Source organism: Nelumbo lutea, chromosome 7 (assembly GCF_056320005.1).
Source record: "Nelumbo lutea isolate HS-2025 chromosome 7, American lotus-T2T, whole genome shotgun sequence".
Lineage (NCBI taxonomy): Eukaryota > Viridiplantae > Streptophyta > Magnoliopsida > Proteales > Nelumbonaceae > Nelumbo > Nelumbo lutea.
In genome coordinates, this window is record NC_142690.1 from 52,354,977 (window position 1) to 52,371,049 (window position 16,073).

The 16,073-nt window shown below is 38.3% G+C and overlaps 1 protein-coding gene across 2 annotated transcripts in view; it reads right to left on the bottom strand.

Moving 5' to 3' along the window:
- Positions 1 to 16,073, bottom strand: part of LOC148846389 (DExH-box ATP-dependent RNA helicase DExH6-like) — a 59,055-nt gene that overhangs the window by 12,140 nt on the left and 30,842 nt on the right. Inside the window, exons 6-9 of one of the 2 annotated variants that reach the window (XM_088956113.1) lie at positions 7,622 to 7,712; positions 7,458 to 7,516; positions 6,867 to 7,028; positions 3,828 to 3,880 (exon numbers count right to left, since the gene is read on the bottom strand). In XM_088956113.1, coding sequence (XP_088812239.1) covers positions 3,828 to 3,880; positions 6,867 to 7,028; positions 7,458 to 7,516; positions 7,622 to 7,712 — 365 coding nt within the window. The remainder of the gene's footprint in view (positions 1 to 3,827; positions 3,881 to 6,866; positions 7,029 to 7,457; positions 7,517 to 7,621; positions 7,713 to 16,073) is intronic. The other variant, XM_088956114.1, reaches the window with a different exon arrangement.

Here is a 16,073-nt window from a genome sequence, read left to right on the forward strand (position 1 = left end):
TAATGAGAAAGTCTAGTTCTCATACTGGTCAGCAGGTGTTTATTCTTCTTTTTTAATTATTCTTGGCTGTAGCACCAAGAAACATTGTTTGTGATGACTGAAGTTTAAGGATGAGAGTGAAGATCGTGTGGTATGTCGACTGTTAGGGTTTGTACCATGAGCACTCTACCCAATCATGAAGTGTATAAGAGGGCAAGTAGCCTTGGCAGATGGAGAATTATCATTCCAGGTAATTAGTTAAACCTCTAAGAAGATCTGGTGGGAGTACTTTTCTGTGTAAAAAGGTTGGCTCGCTCTTCTTGATCATATTCTTTGAACCTGTGGACCTCAGATGACATATTTTTGACAAGCATCAGGAAAAGTGAAATATTGCCTGTGTGTTGCATATACACATGGCCTATTACACAACTAGGAGGGTCTGTATGGACTGTTATTCTGTTAATCCATTGGCTGGTGCCATGTGGCCTGTGACAGACGTGAATCTGAATGAACTAGGGGTAGACAGTTTCTTTCATATGTTTTTTGAGTAGGCTGAAGTGCTATTAAAAGGTGTCTGCTGTTTTTCTCATGGCAACTGAGGATTCAGCTGCATCAAGGGTTACCTCCATTCACTCAATTTTAGAAACAGTATGCAGAAGATGAATTTCCACATTTTTTTGAAAAGGTAAGATAAATTTATTAGATCAAACTCATAAAAGTACAAAACAGAACCTGCCAACAACCAGGGAGATTTGAGGGACCCCCATTATAAGCACCAAATTGACTGATTTCTCAGTAAATGAGTTACATTTGTGTCTGAATTCTGGGGTGACTGAAATCCAAGAGAGCAGTTTACCAACAGCTGTCTGAACTATATCCTCGGGTCCTCTCACTCTTTGATTAAAAATTCTGTTATTTCTCTCAGACCAAATGGCCCAAATCAAAGCTGTCGGGATAGAAATCCAGACCAATTTCCCTCTTTTTGTCAAATTACTGAGCTTCTAGCTACATAACAACTCCTTAGCCGATTTAAGCATGACCCAACATATCTCCCCAGTCTTCAAGAAGTAATACCACACCTGGGCAGCAAACGGGCAATGAATGCAGATATGATCCATAGACTCCAGATGATCATTGCAAATGGCACAAGACTTATCTGGGATCTGCAATTCTCTTCTTTCAAGATTGGTTCTGGACAGACATTTGTCTAAGGCCACTGTCCAGACAAGAAAATTAACATTAGATGGGTAAACTGAATTCCAAATCTGCTTAGCAGGGAAATCCTCCACTACCACTCTACTACAGAGTCTACTGGCCATTGATTTTACTGAGAAAACACCATCTTTGGTCCAGACCCAACTCCACTGATCATCCTAATTGTGGTTAATGATTTGAACCAGTAGAATCTCAAACAGTCTCGTAGCTTCTTGAATTTCCCAGTCAAAAAGACCTCTTCTGAACTGGGGAACCCAAAGCACCTCATTGACCAAAACTGTGTAGACATCAGCAACCAAAGCATTCAGGTTGGAGGCACATTGATAAGAGGAACCTCATTAGCCAAGGAATGATTCAAACACCAATTATCTTTCCAGAATTTGATCCTATTGAGGCCGATTCCCCCATCAAACAAGGGGAAAACCTTCATGATACTTTTCCATAATGAATAACCCCAATTAGGTGGGGGGGTTGTTTGGTTCTCCAGTTACCCCATTCAACCCCAAATTTAGATGCAGTTAAGCTTCTCCACCAAGCTCCCCTTTCAGTGGCAAATCTCCAGATCCATTTGCAAAGCAATGCCGAATTTGTCACCTTAATTATTCTCAAACCTAGGCCTCCTTGCTCCTAGGGAGGTAGATTTGGTTCCAGTTCACAAGGTGGGTTTTCCTTTCTTCCTCCCAACCCCTCCACAAAATGTTTTTTGGAGAGTCTCAATTTTCCTAGCCACTTTATCTGAGATAGGAAAAGGAGAAAGAAAATAGGTAGAAAGGTTGGAAAGGGTACTTTTTAGAAGGGTGACTCTACCACCAAAGGAAAGGTACTTTGCCTTCCATGAGGACAATTTCCTTTCCAATCTTTCAATTATTAGATCCCAAATGGCAGAGGAGGAGCATTTCACCCCCAATGGAAGGCCGAGATACTTCACCGGAAGCTGGTCCACCTGACTAGCCAACATATTAGCACATTCTTCCAGGTTAGGGACTTCACCCACTGGAATAATTTGACTTTTATTAAAGTTGACTTTCAAACATGTGACAACTTCAAACCAGCTAAGGATCTCAAGAAGATTTTCCAACCGTTCAAGAGAAGCATCAATAAAGCATAAACTATCATCTACAAACTGAAGAATATTCACTTTTTCACCCTCTAGGGAGATTGCAAACCCTTCTCACAACCCTAAATCAACAGCCCACAGTCAAAAAAGAGTTAGAATTTCAACAATACAAACAAAGAGAAGGGAAGATAAGGGGTCTCTCTGCCTTAACCCTCTAGAACTCTCAAAGAAGCCTAAATTTCAGCAATACAATTTCTTCACTTTTGCCCAAAATCCATTTTTTCCAGAATTTCCACATTTATATTACTTGTCTTGATGGACTTAAATACTTGAGGGGTCCAAAGAAGAGAATTTTTTCATGGGGGGAGAGGGAATTTAGTATACTTGGATGGGGATATTGCTCAACCCAAGTGGATTCAAGATAACTACATGATCATGTCATAGCTTCTCTCTACTATCCAACAAACTTTGAGGAAGAATTTTATATCAGTAGACATTGCAAGGAGGATTTGGGAACAAGATAAGGCTATGTGTGTTGAACAGATATATCATGCTAGAAAACCTCTCTACGTACTTTTTAGCCCTAGCATCAATGTGAAAGGAACTTGATCATTACCAGTCAATATATTGGAAATGTGAAGAGGATGCTAAAGCCAATTGCGCATTTCTATCACAATAAAGAGTCCTGCCTTTTCTAGCTGAAGTAGCCCCTCCAATAAGGGTTCAATCTTTTTTTTTTTTGGGTATGGAGCTGCCCACTATACAGGAGGTCTATGCTCTTATACAGTCAGAGATAAGCAGGAAGATTGCAATGAATCCTGTACAAGGAGAGTAGACTGCCTTATTTGCAAAAGGAGGCAGTAGTTGAATTAAGATTGGAGATATGAATAAGAAGACGTACAGAGTGGAGAAAACCAAATCTCACAAGGAACAACCAATTTCACCAAAGACAGATTAGAGAAACATGGGAAGGATTTTATTCAGATAAGACAATAGTTTAGATTATAATAGCATAGGATTTAAGAAAAAAGCCATATAATTTGCACTATACCCTGTTCTGTATATTTTCTTTTCATCATTAACAGATCAGATAAGAGGCAGAAAACACAGTAGCAGAAAGACAGCAATTGTTGAAGATTCTGATCATACATACAGTTTCTAAACGACATGACTAATACAGGATCCAATGACTAATGAACAGAAAATTTTCTTATAAATAAAATCTGAAGAGACAAACACGGGAGTCTCCTTGGTCCCCACACCAGATTTCCCTGTGGGAGATACCTGGTCATACATATGGTTCCCCAAAAATATAGATACCTACATATACTCGCTAAACAAAGAATCTTAACTTACATTAGTGTAAAGATATAGAACCCAAATTGATATATGCAATGGAGTTCTCACCTAAAAGGTTTGTTTAATTAAACTTGGAATTAAATATTACTCAATAATTGCAACATTTTCAATACATATGCATGGGTTGCCCCCTTACATAAAAACTACCAAAGATATTTATTGGTCTTGTTCAAGTAAGACACCAAATAATTGAATGGATAGTTTCATATGCAAATACCTGAGAATTGCTAAGATGAAGTCAGAGAACCGATCCCTTTCATGAATTTCATCCTACAAAAGTTACAATTGAATGAGTAAAGCAATAAACAGTTCCAATGTACAATCAAACAAATATAGTATCTTCCTAGTTACACACCAAGAAAGTTAAATAAGAGCACAACATATCTCATTGAAAAGTTGCAACTTGGTTTGGTTTCCTTTGAGAAACCACTCCACAGGTGGACGCTCCTAATAGGAACACTAGACCAATACAATCTGGCACTTTCATTCATCATAGCATGCAGAGCTGTTTACAAAGAACGCCAAACCGATCAAACTGACCAAACCGACCCAACTCGACCCAATATGTTCAGTTAATTGATGCTGTCAGTCAGTTTTGGATTGATAAAATGTACAACCCCACCAGTCGGGTCAGCTTCGGTTTATACATTTATAAACTGAAAATAACCCAACTGACAGAATATATGCTAATATTTGTTTTCTCATACAAATTGTAAAACCTGTCACACATTACGATTTACAAGGCCAGTTCAATCGACTGTTAGCTTTCTTCTCTAACTCTTACCCCATTTGGCCTTTTACCCTTTACAGCTTCTATTCGGTAATTTTCATTTCTCATCACTCTGCATACCTCTGTTTCCAATGTAAAAGGAAAATACATTTATAATATCCACTTCATTTACCTCGCCAAACTCAGGTTTTTAATTTGAGGGGAAGATTTTGCCAATCCCCACCTATTATTCTAGTGACATCACTTTACCTGGGCCTTCACAGAATAGGAGAATGGGTTGCATTGTCTTTATAGAGAAAAAACACTAGGGATGAGAATGAAGACAAAGGTGATTGTTTCCAACTGGATGACAAAGGAGTTCATTTCTTGAAGTAGGCTTTCAGATTTGAAAAGGATGAAGCATTTCATCACTAAGGAAAGGAAGAGATTCACCTATGCTCTTGTAGAGCTGCAGCTGCTCATTTCTGCTATGTTCACTTTTTTTAAGACATTTCTGTTGCTTTTCATCGATTTACTGAGATATAGGTATTGGAAGAATCTTCTTTCTCAACCTCTGCAACTGAACTGGAGAAATCCCCTTCTCACTCTTCTTATCCCTCCCATCTCTTTGTCATAATGCTGAGGTAACTAATTTGCCTATTCACAACAAAAGCCCCCTTTCACCTCCATCCTCCAACTCAAGTTACATGAGATCAGGATGAACTACTGCAATAATTGTTACCATCAACCTATTTTGTAATAATATTAGTTTTGAAGACTTACTTTTACTATCAGTCTATCTTTAAATAATACTAGTTTTGTAGATGCAAGCCTTCAATGAAATGCAAAGCGTCATATTCATGGAGGATAGTGGGTTTGATTTTGTGAAGGGGTTTGACACTTGACAAGGATGATGGTATGGTCATCCGACCAAACCGAGAACTCATGTTGAGTTTGGATTTCAAGTTTTCTCAGTTGGTTTTGAGTGGTAAAGATGTCAATCCAAGCAAGTCAGTTCGGTTGAATAAATTGTATAAAACCAAACTGAACCAACCCGTGTACAGCCCTAATAGCATGACCCAAATATCATCAGAAAGAATGTTCAAAGAACTGGACCGGGGTCAAAGCATGATGATGTGGCATATATGTATATATACTACAGATCATATAAATACTATACATAATATATTTTACAACTTTATGGTGGATGGATGGCAAATTTCTTAATTTATAAAGCAAATGACTAGGGTTCAAGTCTCTTAATTTACATTTTCTTTATCTGAAAATACAGGGAAATAATGAAAAGATTTAGATGGTTGATTAGAGACATGACTGTTGGAGTAAAATGGATAAGGAGATCAGCTCACAGGTTGCCTGATTATTTTGCTAAGCGCGGGGTGCATAAGTCATAGTTGTTTAGGCTCAGTTATAACTCTGTTTTTGTAATGGAGGCTGCACTCCGCACCTCTGTATGAATGTTCTCTTTGTAATTTTCCTGCTTCTTAATAAAAAGTTATCATTATTTATCAAAAAATATAAAAGATTGTATCTTCACCTAGTAAATTACTTTAGGTTGCATTTGTTTGCAATGAAAATTTGAACTGGATACAGATTTTGCACCTAGATCAGTTTTGAATCCATTTGTTTGTGACTATGATTTGCACTCTTGCATGATGCAAAATTCGCACTTTGTCTCATTTGCATCCATTAGCAGTGCAAAAGAACAAAAGAGACAGATCTGTGATCAGTGATTTGGGGTTACCTTCATCAGTGGTCAGTGATGATGACATCAGAAGTCAGCCATAATTGCAATGATGTGAAACCGGGAATTGCATGGGCTCCCTACAGAGCACACTCCACAGCACATCCCAACCATGCATTCGGAACATCTCCCCATGACAAGTACAGCATATGTTCCCAATGCACACTAAGATGTTCATGTGGGGTGCACTCTGTGGGCAGCTGATCTGAACTTGTGAAACAAGCCAAAATAATGCTCTGATGCCAATTTGTGATTTGTGGGTATTATAATATGATGTTAAGAAGAAGAAAGAAAGAAAGAAAGAAAGAAAGAAAGAATAGAAAAAGAAAAAATAGAAGAAAAAAATGATGTAATAATGACCTGTCAAAGTTTAAGATGTGGCCCTCTAACTTGTATTTATTTTACAACAAATACATTACAATTAACCCCTTAATTAGCCAAATGACTATACCCTTGCATGGAAAACATGATCTCAACAGGGTTGAACCCAACTCTTGAATAAAAGAATGCATATGTGTAACCATGCAACATAGAAGCTTGTGGATGTGCTAGTTTCAGTTAGTTTTTGGATATGCAGTATCAGAACATCCAAACAGCCACCCAAACATCTTCTACAATATGAAGGGCAACAAAAGAACCACAGAGAAAGAAGAAACATTATGAGAATAAATAAAATTAAAATCGAAGTACAAGATCCTAAATTTCCAAAGGCTACAGATATTCACAAATTTTATTGTTAAAACTATGATTAAATCATCAAATTTATGCATGCACTAGATTATTACCACAATGATGTGTGTTACTTCAAAATTATCTCCTTTCAAGAATCTATTTGAAGGCTGTGTCTTTGAAGAAACAGCTCTTTTTCCAACCAGCACCTTCAGAAGAACCCCATTTGTGCAAAACATAATGGATGAATGCTTCCCACCCTTAGTCTCCAGTCGTATCTAATGATGGAACAAACAAATCAACTTTACAAACTAAAATAGATTAAAACACAACAACGAAATGGAAGAAAAACAGTGTCCAAAATAAAATTTATCATATGTAAGATTTTCTAAGAAAAAAAAATGCTATAGAACATAGGTCACAAGTTTTATGCGGTAACAATGCACCAACATGCATGTTGGAGTCGGAGAATTATACAAGGTATCTTTAAATGCTCAGAGATGTGTAACTTTTTTTTCTGGCTGCATTTGTAATCTTATGATTTTCCTATATTTTATTATTGTAATCCCTCCCCAAACTTAACCCAAAGGGGTGAAAAAAAGAATTTAATGCCTCCTGCATAAAAAATCATCATCTTTAAAGTAGGCAGTGTTCCTTTGGAAGATAAAACAATAGGTATGCTAATATCAACGTATAATAAGCATTACCTTGTATCCAACTGTCTCTCCAACTTTTTCACCCCTTTCAGAAGATATTCTCTCGGCAACTATGTAACACAGGTCATCCCCAAACTAATAAGATGAAGTAACTTTGAAAGACGGGCTAGAAGAAATTAAAAAAATAAGAATTACACATCATGTTCATTAGGTACCTGATGTTGCTGATATACGTCGAGGTTGCGTACACACAATTTTACATGCCTCACCCTTTCTCCACATATGATCCAAAAGAAATTGTGGAACCTGAATTGGCAATAAAGAAAACAAGTCAATATCAAGTACAAACTTCCACTAGAAAAAATTTGTTAATCAAACTAATATCAAAACCAACTTCATGAAGCATCACAACTGTGTGCCTATAAACTCTTTGGTGAATAAGTCATCACCTCCTGGTGGCTAGTGCAACTTGTGTGCTTTCAATGTTTTGAAGGAATAGAGAATCAGAAAGGAAGAAGAGGAGAATGAAAGAAGTGGAGAAAACTCAGATGTGAAATGAAGTTGATAAAAGAAAGGTAGGAAATAGGGGAGTAGATATAAGATTAGGGAGAAGGGATAGGAGAAGAAGAAAGGTAATGAAGATAGTAAATTGCAATGTCAGATGGCTAGGGACTGCAAGGAAGATAAATATTTTGGGTATTCTAGGTAAGGTCAATTTAGACATAATTCTTTTGTAGGAGTTCAAATTATTAGAGGTTAATGCTAGATGGGTAAGAAGTATCTGCACAAACAAAAAACATCCAATTGGCTGAGCACAAACTTTGGAAACTTCAAGTGGAACCATTTTAATGTGGAAATCTGAATTGTTTGACTACATGGAGGAATTGGTCGGATGGAACTTATTATCAGTAAATTTGAGGAATGTGACAAGTTTGAGTGGGTAATGAGTAATAGCAAGCACTCGGGTCAAAACAACATAGAGAACAAATAGAGTTTTGGGAAGAAATTTATGCTATGGAAAGGACCTTGATGTTTGGGAGGTAATTTCAATGTTTTTTTGATAGATAACCAATTTTCTCATAAACCTAATACTCCCAATCTAGCTCATCATCATTTAAGCCTTGCCCCATCTACATGGAGTTGGCTACATGAATCCTGTTTGCCATTCTGTTCCATATGGTGCCATATCCATTGCTAAATTATGGGCACTTAAATCATTTCTTATTACTTTCACCTTTCCAGTTGTACTTGTAGCCCCTCCAACTTGTAAGAGATCACCTTTTCTAGCAGGTGATGTAGATAGTCCTCTATGCTAATGCTGCTAAGGGTTCTGCTCTCACTGAATTACCTTGCTCAATTGGATCTGAAAATAAGGCATTAATGTTGCCTCCCTCATCCCTAATAACCCCTCAAATACCTGAAGGAGCAGGGTTACCCATACTGCTACTATCAAAGTTCAGCTTCTTCCAACAAGTCATTGGGAGAGACCAGACCTCTAGAAGTTTTTGTTTCTTAGAAGAAGATCGTGCAACTGCCCCCCATTTCCAGATAATATCCTCCACTCCAAAGTCTAAAAATAGTTTCAAAGTTCTTACCCAATGAACAACTTTAAGAGTAATACAATCATTTAGCACATCCAAGCTTCTTTCCTTTCCCACAAAGATTCTTGCATTTCTTTCTTCCGACACTATCCAACAAACCGCTGCCCTTGTACATCTCCATAATATTCTGCCTCTTTTTTTTGTACTACTCAAAGCAGAGGGGCTAAACTCCATCCAAACTGGCAGGAGGGTTCCACCTACAACCAAAGAGAAAAAAAAAAAAAAAAAAAAAAAACATTCCCAAATGCAACAAAGAGACAAGAGATTAAGAGGTGGAAAACAGTTTCACTACTCAACTTACACAGAAGCACCAGTTGGAGGATAAGGCCCAAGTTGGTCTTTTCTTTTGCAACAGATCACAAGTATTTATGCACCCATGGAACACTTCACAGCAAAAAGTACTGACCTTTGAAGGAATAGGAATGCACCAGATTTCTTTTACAGGGAAAGTGAGGAGGAAGTAGAAATGGAGTTAAATGGAGGTTTACAAGAAAACTGCCCAATAGATAAAAGGGACCACCACCAAGCATCCCTCCCATCATTAACAAAGGTTACTGATTCGATAACACTCGACAAGTTAGACACCAAATGGAATTCAGACTCGCTTAGATATCTAGTGAGCCCCAAATTCCAATTCAACCCAAAAGAGGAGTGGTGAAGATCAGTAAGTCAGCCATAGGTTTTCCTTTGAAATTGGAGAGGACATAAAGGGAGGGAAAGATGTCTTTCAAAGGGAACTCACCCACCCACACACCCTCCCAAAATCTAATTTTATTACCGGAAGTCAGATCACACCTTACATGGTTGAGGAAAGAAGGAAGAATGCCATGAATTGCTTTCCAAGGTGTAGCCAGAGTTGCCCTTTGCAGACAGTCCACATCCCAGCCATTTATTGACATGCCATGAATATAGCCACCACTCTATGCCATAACCTCTCACATTCCACAGGGAAACATCATAGCCATTTGCTTAGCAGTGCCTGATTTTTCAGTCTCACATTATCAATCCCCAACCCTCCTTCCTTTTGATTAATCACCATTTTCCACCTCACCAAACGATCATTCTTCCTGTCCCCCAATTCCCAGTTCCCAAAGGAAGTCTCTCATAAGCTTCTTTATTTTTTTCACTATTACCTGAGGCATCTTGAAGACTGGCATAAAGTAAATCGGGAGATTAGCTAGAGTGGATTTGATCAATGTAAGTCTCCCTCCCAAAGAAATATAGTTCCTCTTACATCCAGCCAGTCTCTTCTCAATTCTCTCTACCACTAGACTCCAAATGCTAGCCAGCCTAGAGTTATCTCCTAGAGGTAAACCTAAGTACCTTAAAGACAATCTCCACTCTCACATCCCAATGTTTCAACCAAAGATCTAAGCTCTTCACTTTGAATGTTAACCCCAACCAGTAAGTTTGTGATACAATTTACACCCAGGTTAGACATTCTCTCAGAAAGATTGACCACCAATTTCAAGTTAGCTACACCTTCTCTATCCTCCCCATCGCAAAAGATCAAAATATCATCTACAAACTAAAGGTGAGTGACTAGAACATTGTCCGTTCCCACCAACCACCCCTTGAATAAGTACAAACAGTTAGCCCTATATAACAACTTACTAAGGAGTAAGGACATCAACCACCAATGTAAAAATAAATGGGGAAGGAGGATCCCCTTGTCTAAGGCCTCTAATCCCCTCAAAAAAAAAATCCACCACCAATCCATTAACAATTATTGAAATATGACTTGTTTGCAAGCATCCTTTAATCCACTTGCACCATAAATCTCCAAAGCCACAACTCATCAAGATGTTAACGAGGAACTCCCAATCCACTAAATCATATTCTTTTTCAAAATCCAACTTGATTGCAACCCCCTTTTTCCTTGATCTCTTCTAAACCTCAACCCATTCATTTGTAATTAATATTTGATCCACAATCCATCTCTCTTGAATAAAGGCACCTTGAGATTGGGAGATAAGAGAGGGGAGCACCTTCTTGATTCTTAATGAGACCACCTTACCTATCAACTTGTAAATGCTAGCAACCAAACTGATTAGCCTGAAATCTTTTGGTGAAGTAGTCGAACAAGACTACAATCTATCCTGGGTTTTAATGAGAAAAAACAAATAAAGATTGAAGAGAAGAAGAACTCAAAGAGAGGATTTAGAAAATAGAGAGTAGCTTACGATAGCCGCCCCACTCTTATAATTTATATTAGTATTCGAATAACTGTAAAAGGGCTCAATTACCCTTATTGCTTACAAAAAAACTAATAACATAAGGCTGAAATAAACTATCAACTAACAAACTGAAATAAATAACATAACTAACTATCTACTACTGTCATACGAACATAGTGGGGTCCACATTAGTGTTCTCTACACTCCCCCTCAAGTTGGGAATAGATATTTGTCATTCCCAACTTGCATAGGCCTGCCTCTTAACTTCTTCCTTGAACAACCTTGGTGGGAAGATCTACAAGCTGCATGTCGGAGGTGATGTAGGGAAGGCATACTTCTTGAGATGTAACCCTTTCTCTGATAAAGTGTCGGTCCACTTCAATATACTTAGTTTTGTCGTGTTGTACTGAATTATGAACTATATTAATGGCAGTCTGATTATCACAATACAGCATTAAGGGCATCTCATAAGTAATACCCAACTCCTCAAATAGTGATCTCAACCATAGAATTTCAGCCACACCATTTGCCATGGACCTATATTCAACTTTAGCACTGGAATGAGAAACAACACTTTGTTTCTTACTCCTCCAAGAGATAAGATTACCTCCTACAAAAGCACAATATCCAGAGGTAGGTCTTTTATCATCAGCACACCCAACCCAATCAACATCTATGTAAACTTCTATCTTCATGTGATCATTATTTTTTAATAAATCACCTCTACCTGAGCACCTCTTCAAATATGCCAATATCCTCTCAACTACAAGTAGGTAAGTAGTTTTAGGAGAGTGCATATACTAACTAACAACACCGACTACATAACTAATGTTCGGTGGTGTGAGACAAAGATAGAGAAGTTTTCCAACTAACCGTTAGAACATAACCTTATCTTCAAGAGGCTCTCCACCATCTGCACTGATCTTGTGGTTCTGTTCAATAGGTGTGTCAACAGGCTTAACACCCAACTTTCCAGTTTCTTCCAACAAGTTAGGAACATACTTTCTTTAAGAAACAAAAATTCCATGCTTTGACCTAGCCACCTCAATACCCAAGAAGTATCGTAGCTCTCCCAGATCCTTTACCTCAAACTCTTGATGGAGGAGTTGCTTAAGAGACTCAATCTCACTGTTATCACTCCCTGTCACTACAACATCATCCGCACATTCAGCAAGCAAGGTTAAGGAAGAATCCACTTTCTTAATAAACAAGATGTGGTCTGACTAGGCCTGCACATAACTGAACTTTTCAAGGGCTTGTCTGAATCTATCAAACCAAGCTCTGGGAGGTTGTTTTAGACCATACAAGGCTTTGTTCAGCCGACAAACCTTCTTTCCTGTTTCTGCACCATAAAATCCAAGAGGCAATTGCATGTAAACCTTTTTCTGCAAGTCTCCGTTGAGGAAGGCATTTTTAACATCCATTTGAAACAAAGGCCAAGAATAACTAGCTACAAGAGATAATAAAACTCTGATAGTGGTTATCCTTGCAATTGGTGCAAAAGTCTCTAAGTAATCAATGCCATATGTTTGAGGAAATCCCTTTGCAACTGATCGGGCCTTATACCTTTCCATCAGCATTAGATTTCATAGTAAACACCCGTCTACATCCAATCGGTTTCTTCCCTTTGGGTTGATCAACTATCTCCCATGTATTGTTTCTAATAGGGGCATCCATTTCTACCTTCACTGCATCCTTCCACTCAAGAACTGACAAGGCCTCCTGCATTGTTCTAGGAATGGAAGTATTAACAATGGATGCAAGAAAGGACTTGTAAGAGGGGGACAGATGATTATAGGACAAAAACTGGGAAATGCAATGGGTTGTGGATGTGGTGCAACGGCGCTTGCCTTTACGGACTACAATGGGGAGGTCAAGGCCATCCAATGAAGGTGAGGTCTCAACAATGGAAGGTGAGGGCTCAACAATGGAAGGTATCTCATTTGTAATAAAGGAACTGTGGTACCTGGATTTGGATCCGTAGAGGGAACTAGGGTTGGCCTGGACTGTTGATGACCAAAATCAACTTGCCTCCACCGTCTGTGATAGACTCTCAAATCCCGACACCTCTAACAACCCTTCCCATTACATCCCTCATCACTCAATGGGGCAAGTAAAGGAACTTATGATGAATTAATCCCAACCTCACTACTCTCTCCCTAAGATAATAGGGTACATCCTCAAAGAAAGTGACATCCATAAAGACAAATCTCCTCCCAGAAGTGGGTTCATAGCAGTAATATCCCTTTTGAATTTGTGCATTAGCAAGGAAAAAACATTTTGAGGCCTTAGGATCAAATTTGGAACAATGAGGGCCAAGACAGTCATATGGTCAAATGCACCCCGAGTCTATTACCCAACAATGTTCAATGTTACCTAGAACTGAAGCATGATAAGCCGAGGCCCGAGTACTTGAATGAGCAAAAGCTAAGGTGGGAGGAGCTTATGGCAGCTGAGGTAATGGAGCTGAATTACCGACTTCACTTTCCAACTGAGTTGGAGCAGCCCGGACAGCATCTAGAGTGTCTAGTGGTGTACCTCTTGTGCCCAATAAAGTTGCACAATTAGTATTAAAAACCATATTAGAATTACCCTTTTTGTTCTTGAATTTTGTTGGAACTAGATGAGGATGCAACTTCCAACAGGTGTCTTTAGTATGTTTAGGTTTCTTGCAATGTTCACATACTAAGTCCTTCTTGTCTTCCTTCTTCATATCCCTCTCCTTATCACCCCCAGACTTAGATTTAACTGCTACCAAGACTGATTCGAAGGGCTAATGCTACAACATAACCTTTCTCTTAGTCTCTTCATTGTGCGCTAAGGAATAAGCTTGTGATAGGGTCACACTATCGCTTGTCAATAATTGCTGTCTCACAATATCATATTCAGAATTCAAACCAGATAGGAACTCAAAAACCCTATTAGTTTCAACCTACTTTCTGTAAGTCTATGCATTCTTCTGACTTTCCCACTCAACTTTCTAGGTGTTTAGTTTCATGCCACAAGGATTTCAAGGTTGAGAAGTAAACCAATACCGGTTTCTCTCCTTGCTTAAGATTATTAACCTCACATTTCATCTCATAAGCCCTAACAACATTAAGGGGTTGGGCATAGGTCTCTTTCATGGCATGCCACATTTCCTTAGTTGTTTTTTGCCCACAAATAGTTTCAGCTGATATGTGGCTACATAGAGTTGCATAGCCATGTCACTACCAAATAGTTCTCCTGAACCCATTTAGCATAAGTTGCGCCCTCCTTAGTTGGTTCCTTCACATCCCCCAACAAATAGTTCAGTTTTCCTCTACCCCAAACGGCCATCATTACTGATTGGGCCCATTTTAAGTAGTTTGATCCATCAAACTTTAACAACTGTAATCTGAAAGGTGTTCTCGGACATGTTACCAGAACCACCAACCCCAAAAACACCTTCCCCTTGGTTCTTAAACTCCATTCTTGGTTAAGATTTAATTAAAAATATTGTTTTACTCACTGTAATAGGAGAAACTGTACTTAGAAACTGATAACAGCCGACTTAGGGGGATGATTTAAATTCGGCAACTACCCAGAAACAATGAACAGCTCTATTGGATCTTCCAGAGAGCAAAAACAAACTCAAATTGAATGAAACAAGTACAACTACTGCCCCGAAATCAATAATAGACTAGGATTTTAGGGTTTTCTTTTAAAACCCAAAAAAAAACATGTGAAAAGGGATATTTTCTAGTTGCACCTCTCAGAATAAACAAAGATGATCTATTTTTAATATCAATCTCAAGGAAAATAACTCACTTCAAGAAAAAAATCTCGTAGCCACCTTGTAACTGATGTAAAACCCTAATCTTGAGGATTGAAACCTTCTTCTAATTCTTCCTGATCACTGGAACTCTCCAAGGATCTACAATCTCCTTAGTAGCAGCTGCACACTGCCAGTAACCTCCAAGAATCATACGATTCACTTTTTTCTACTGAAAACTTCCAAACCTAGGAAATTCTCATGTAGTCGACCTGATTAGACTAGCACCAGAACTCCTATGTTGGCTCTGATACCAAGTAGTGGAACAAGACTACAATCTATCCTAGGTTTTAATGAGAAAAAACAAATAAAGATTGAAGAGAAGAAGAAGAAGAAGAGATGGGAAGAAGAGGAGAGGAGAAGAAGAATTCAAAGAGAGGATTCAGAAAAGAGAGAGTGACTTGCAATAGCCGCCCCACTCTTATAATTTATATTCATATTCTAATAACTATAAAAGGGCTGAATTACTCTTATGGCTTACATGGAAAATAATAAAAGAAAAAACTAATAACATAAGGCCGAAATAAACTACCAACTAACAAACTGAAATAACTAACATAACTAAATGTCTACTACTGCCATACGAACACAATGGGGACCACATTGGTGGGGTCCATATCAGTGTTCTCTATAAGTGACAAGTCATTCTTTTTTGGAACCAAGGCAGTAAAGGTAGAATTCATTCCTTTATTGTGAAACTCCAAAAAAAAAAAAAACCTTTGATCAAGAGGATGTAGTAAGAGGGTTTGGTAAGAGGGGTGGGAAGAAGTCATTTATTTTAGGCTACACTGTAAATTTCCTTTTGGGGGTGTGGTAAGAGAGTTTACCTCCCCCCACCATTGTATTTTAAACTTTTTTCTTAATTAATGAATGTTTTCTATTGCTGATCAAAGAAAAAAAACTTTGATCAAGTCTGATTTGATTATGTCCCAACAATCTTGGTAGGTCATTGTAAACCCATCAAACCCTAGAGCCTTTGGTCTATTACAAAACATTGCTTCCTTGATTTCTTCCTCCTCAAACCCTCTCTCTAAAAATCCCACCCAATGGGCTCCCAACATATTCCAGTCGAGCCCTTCCACTAACCATCTTTCAT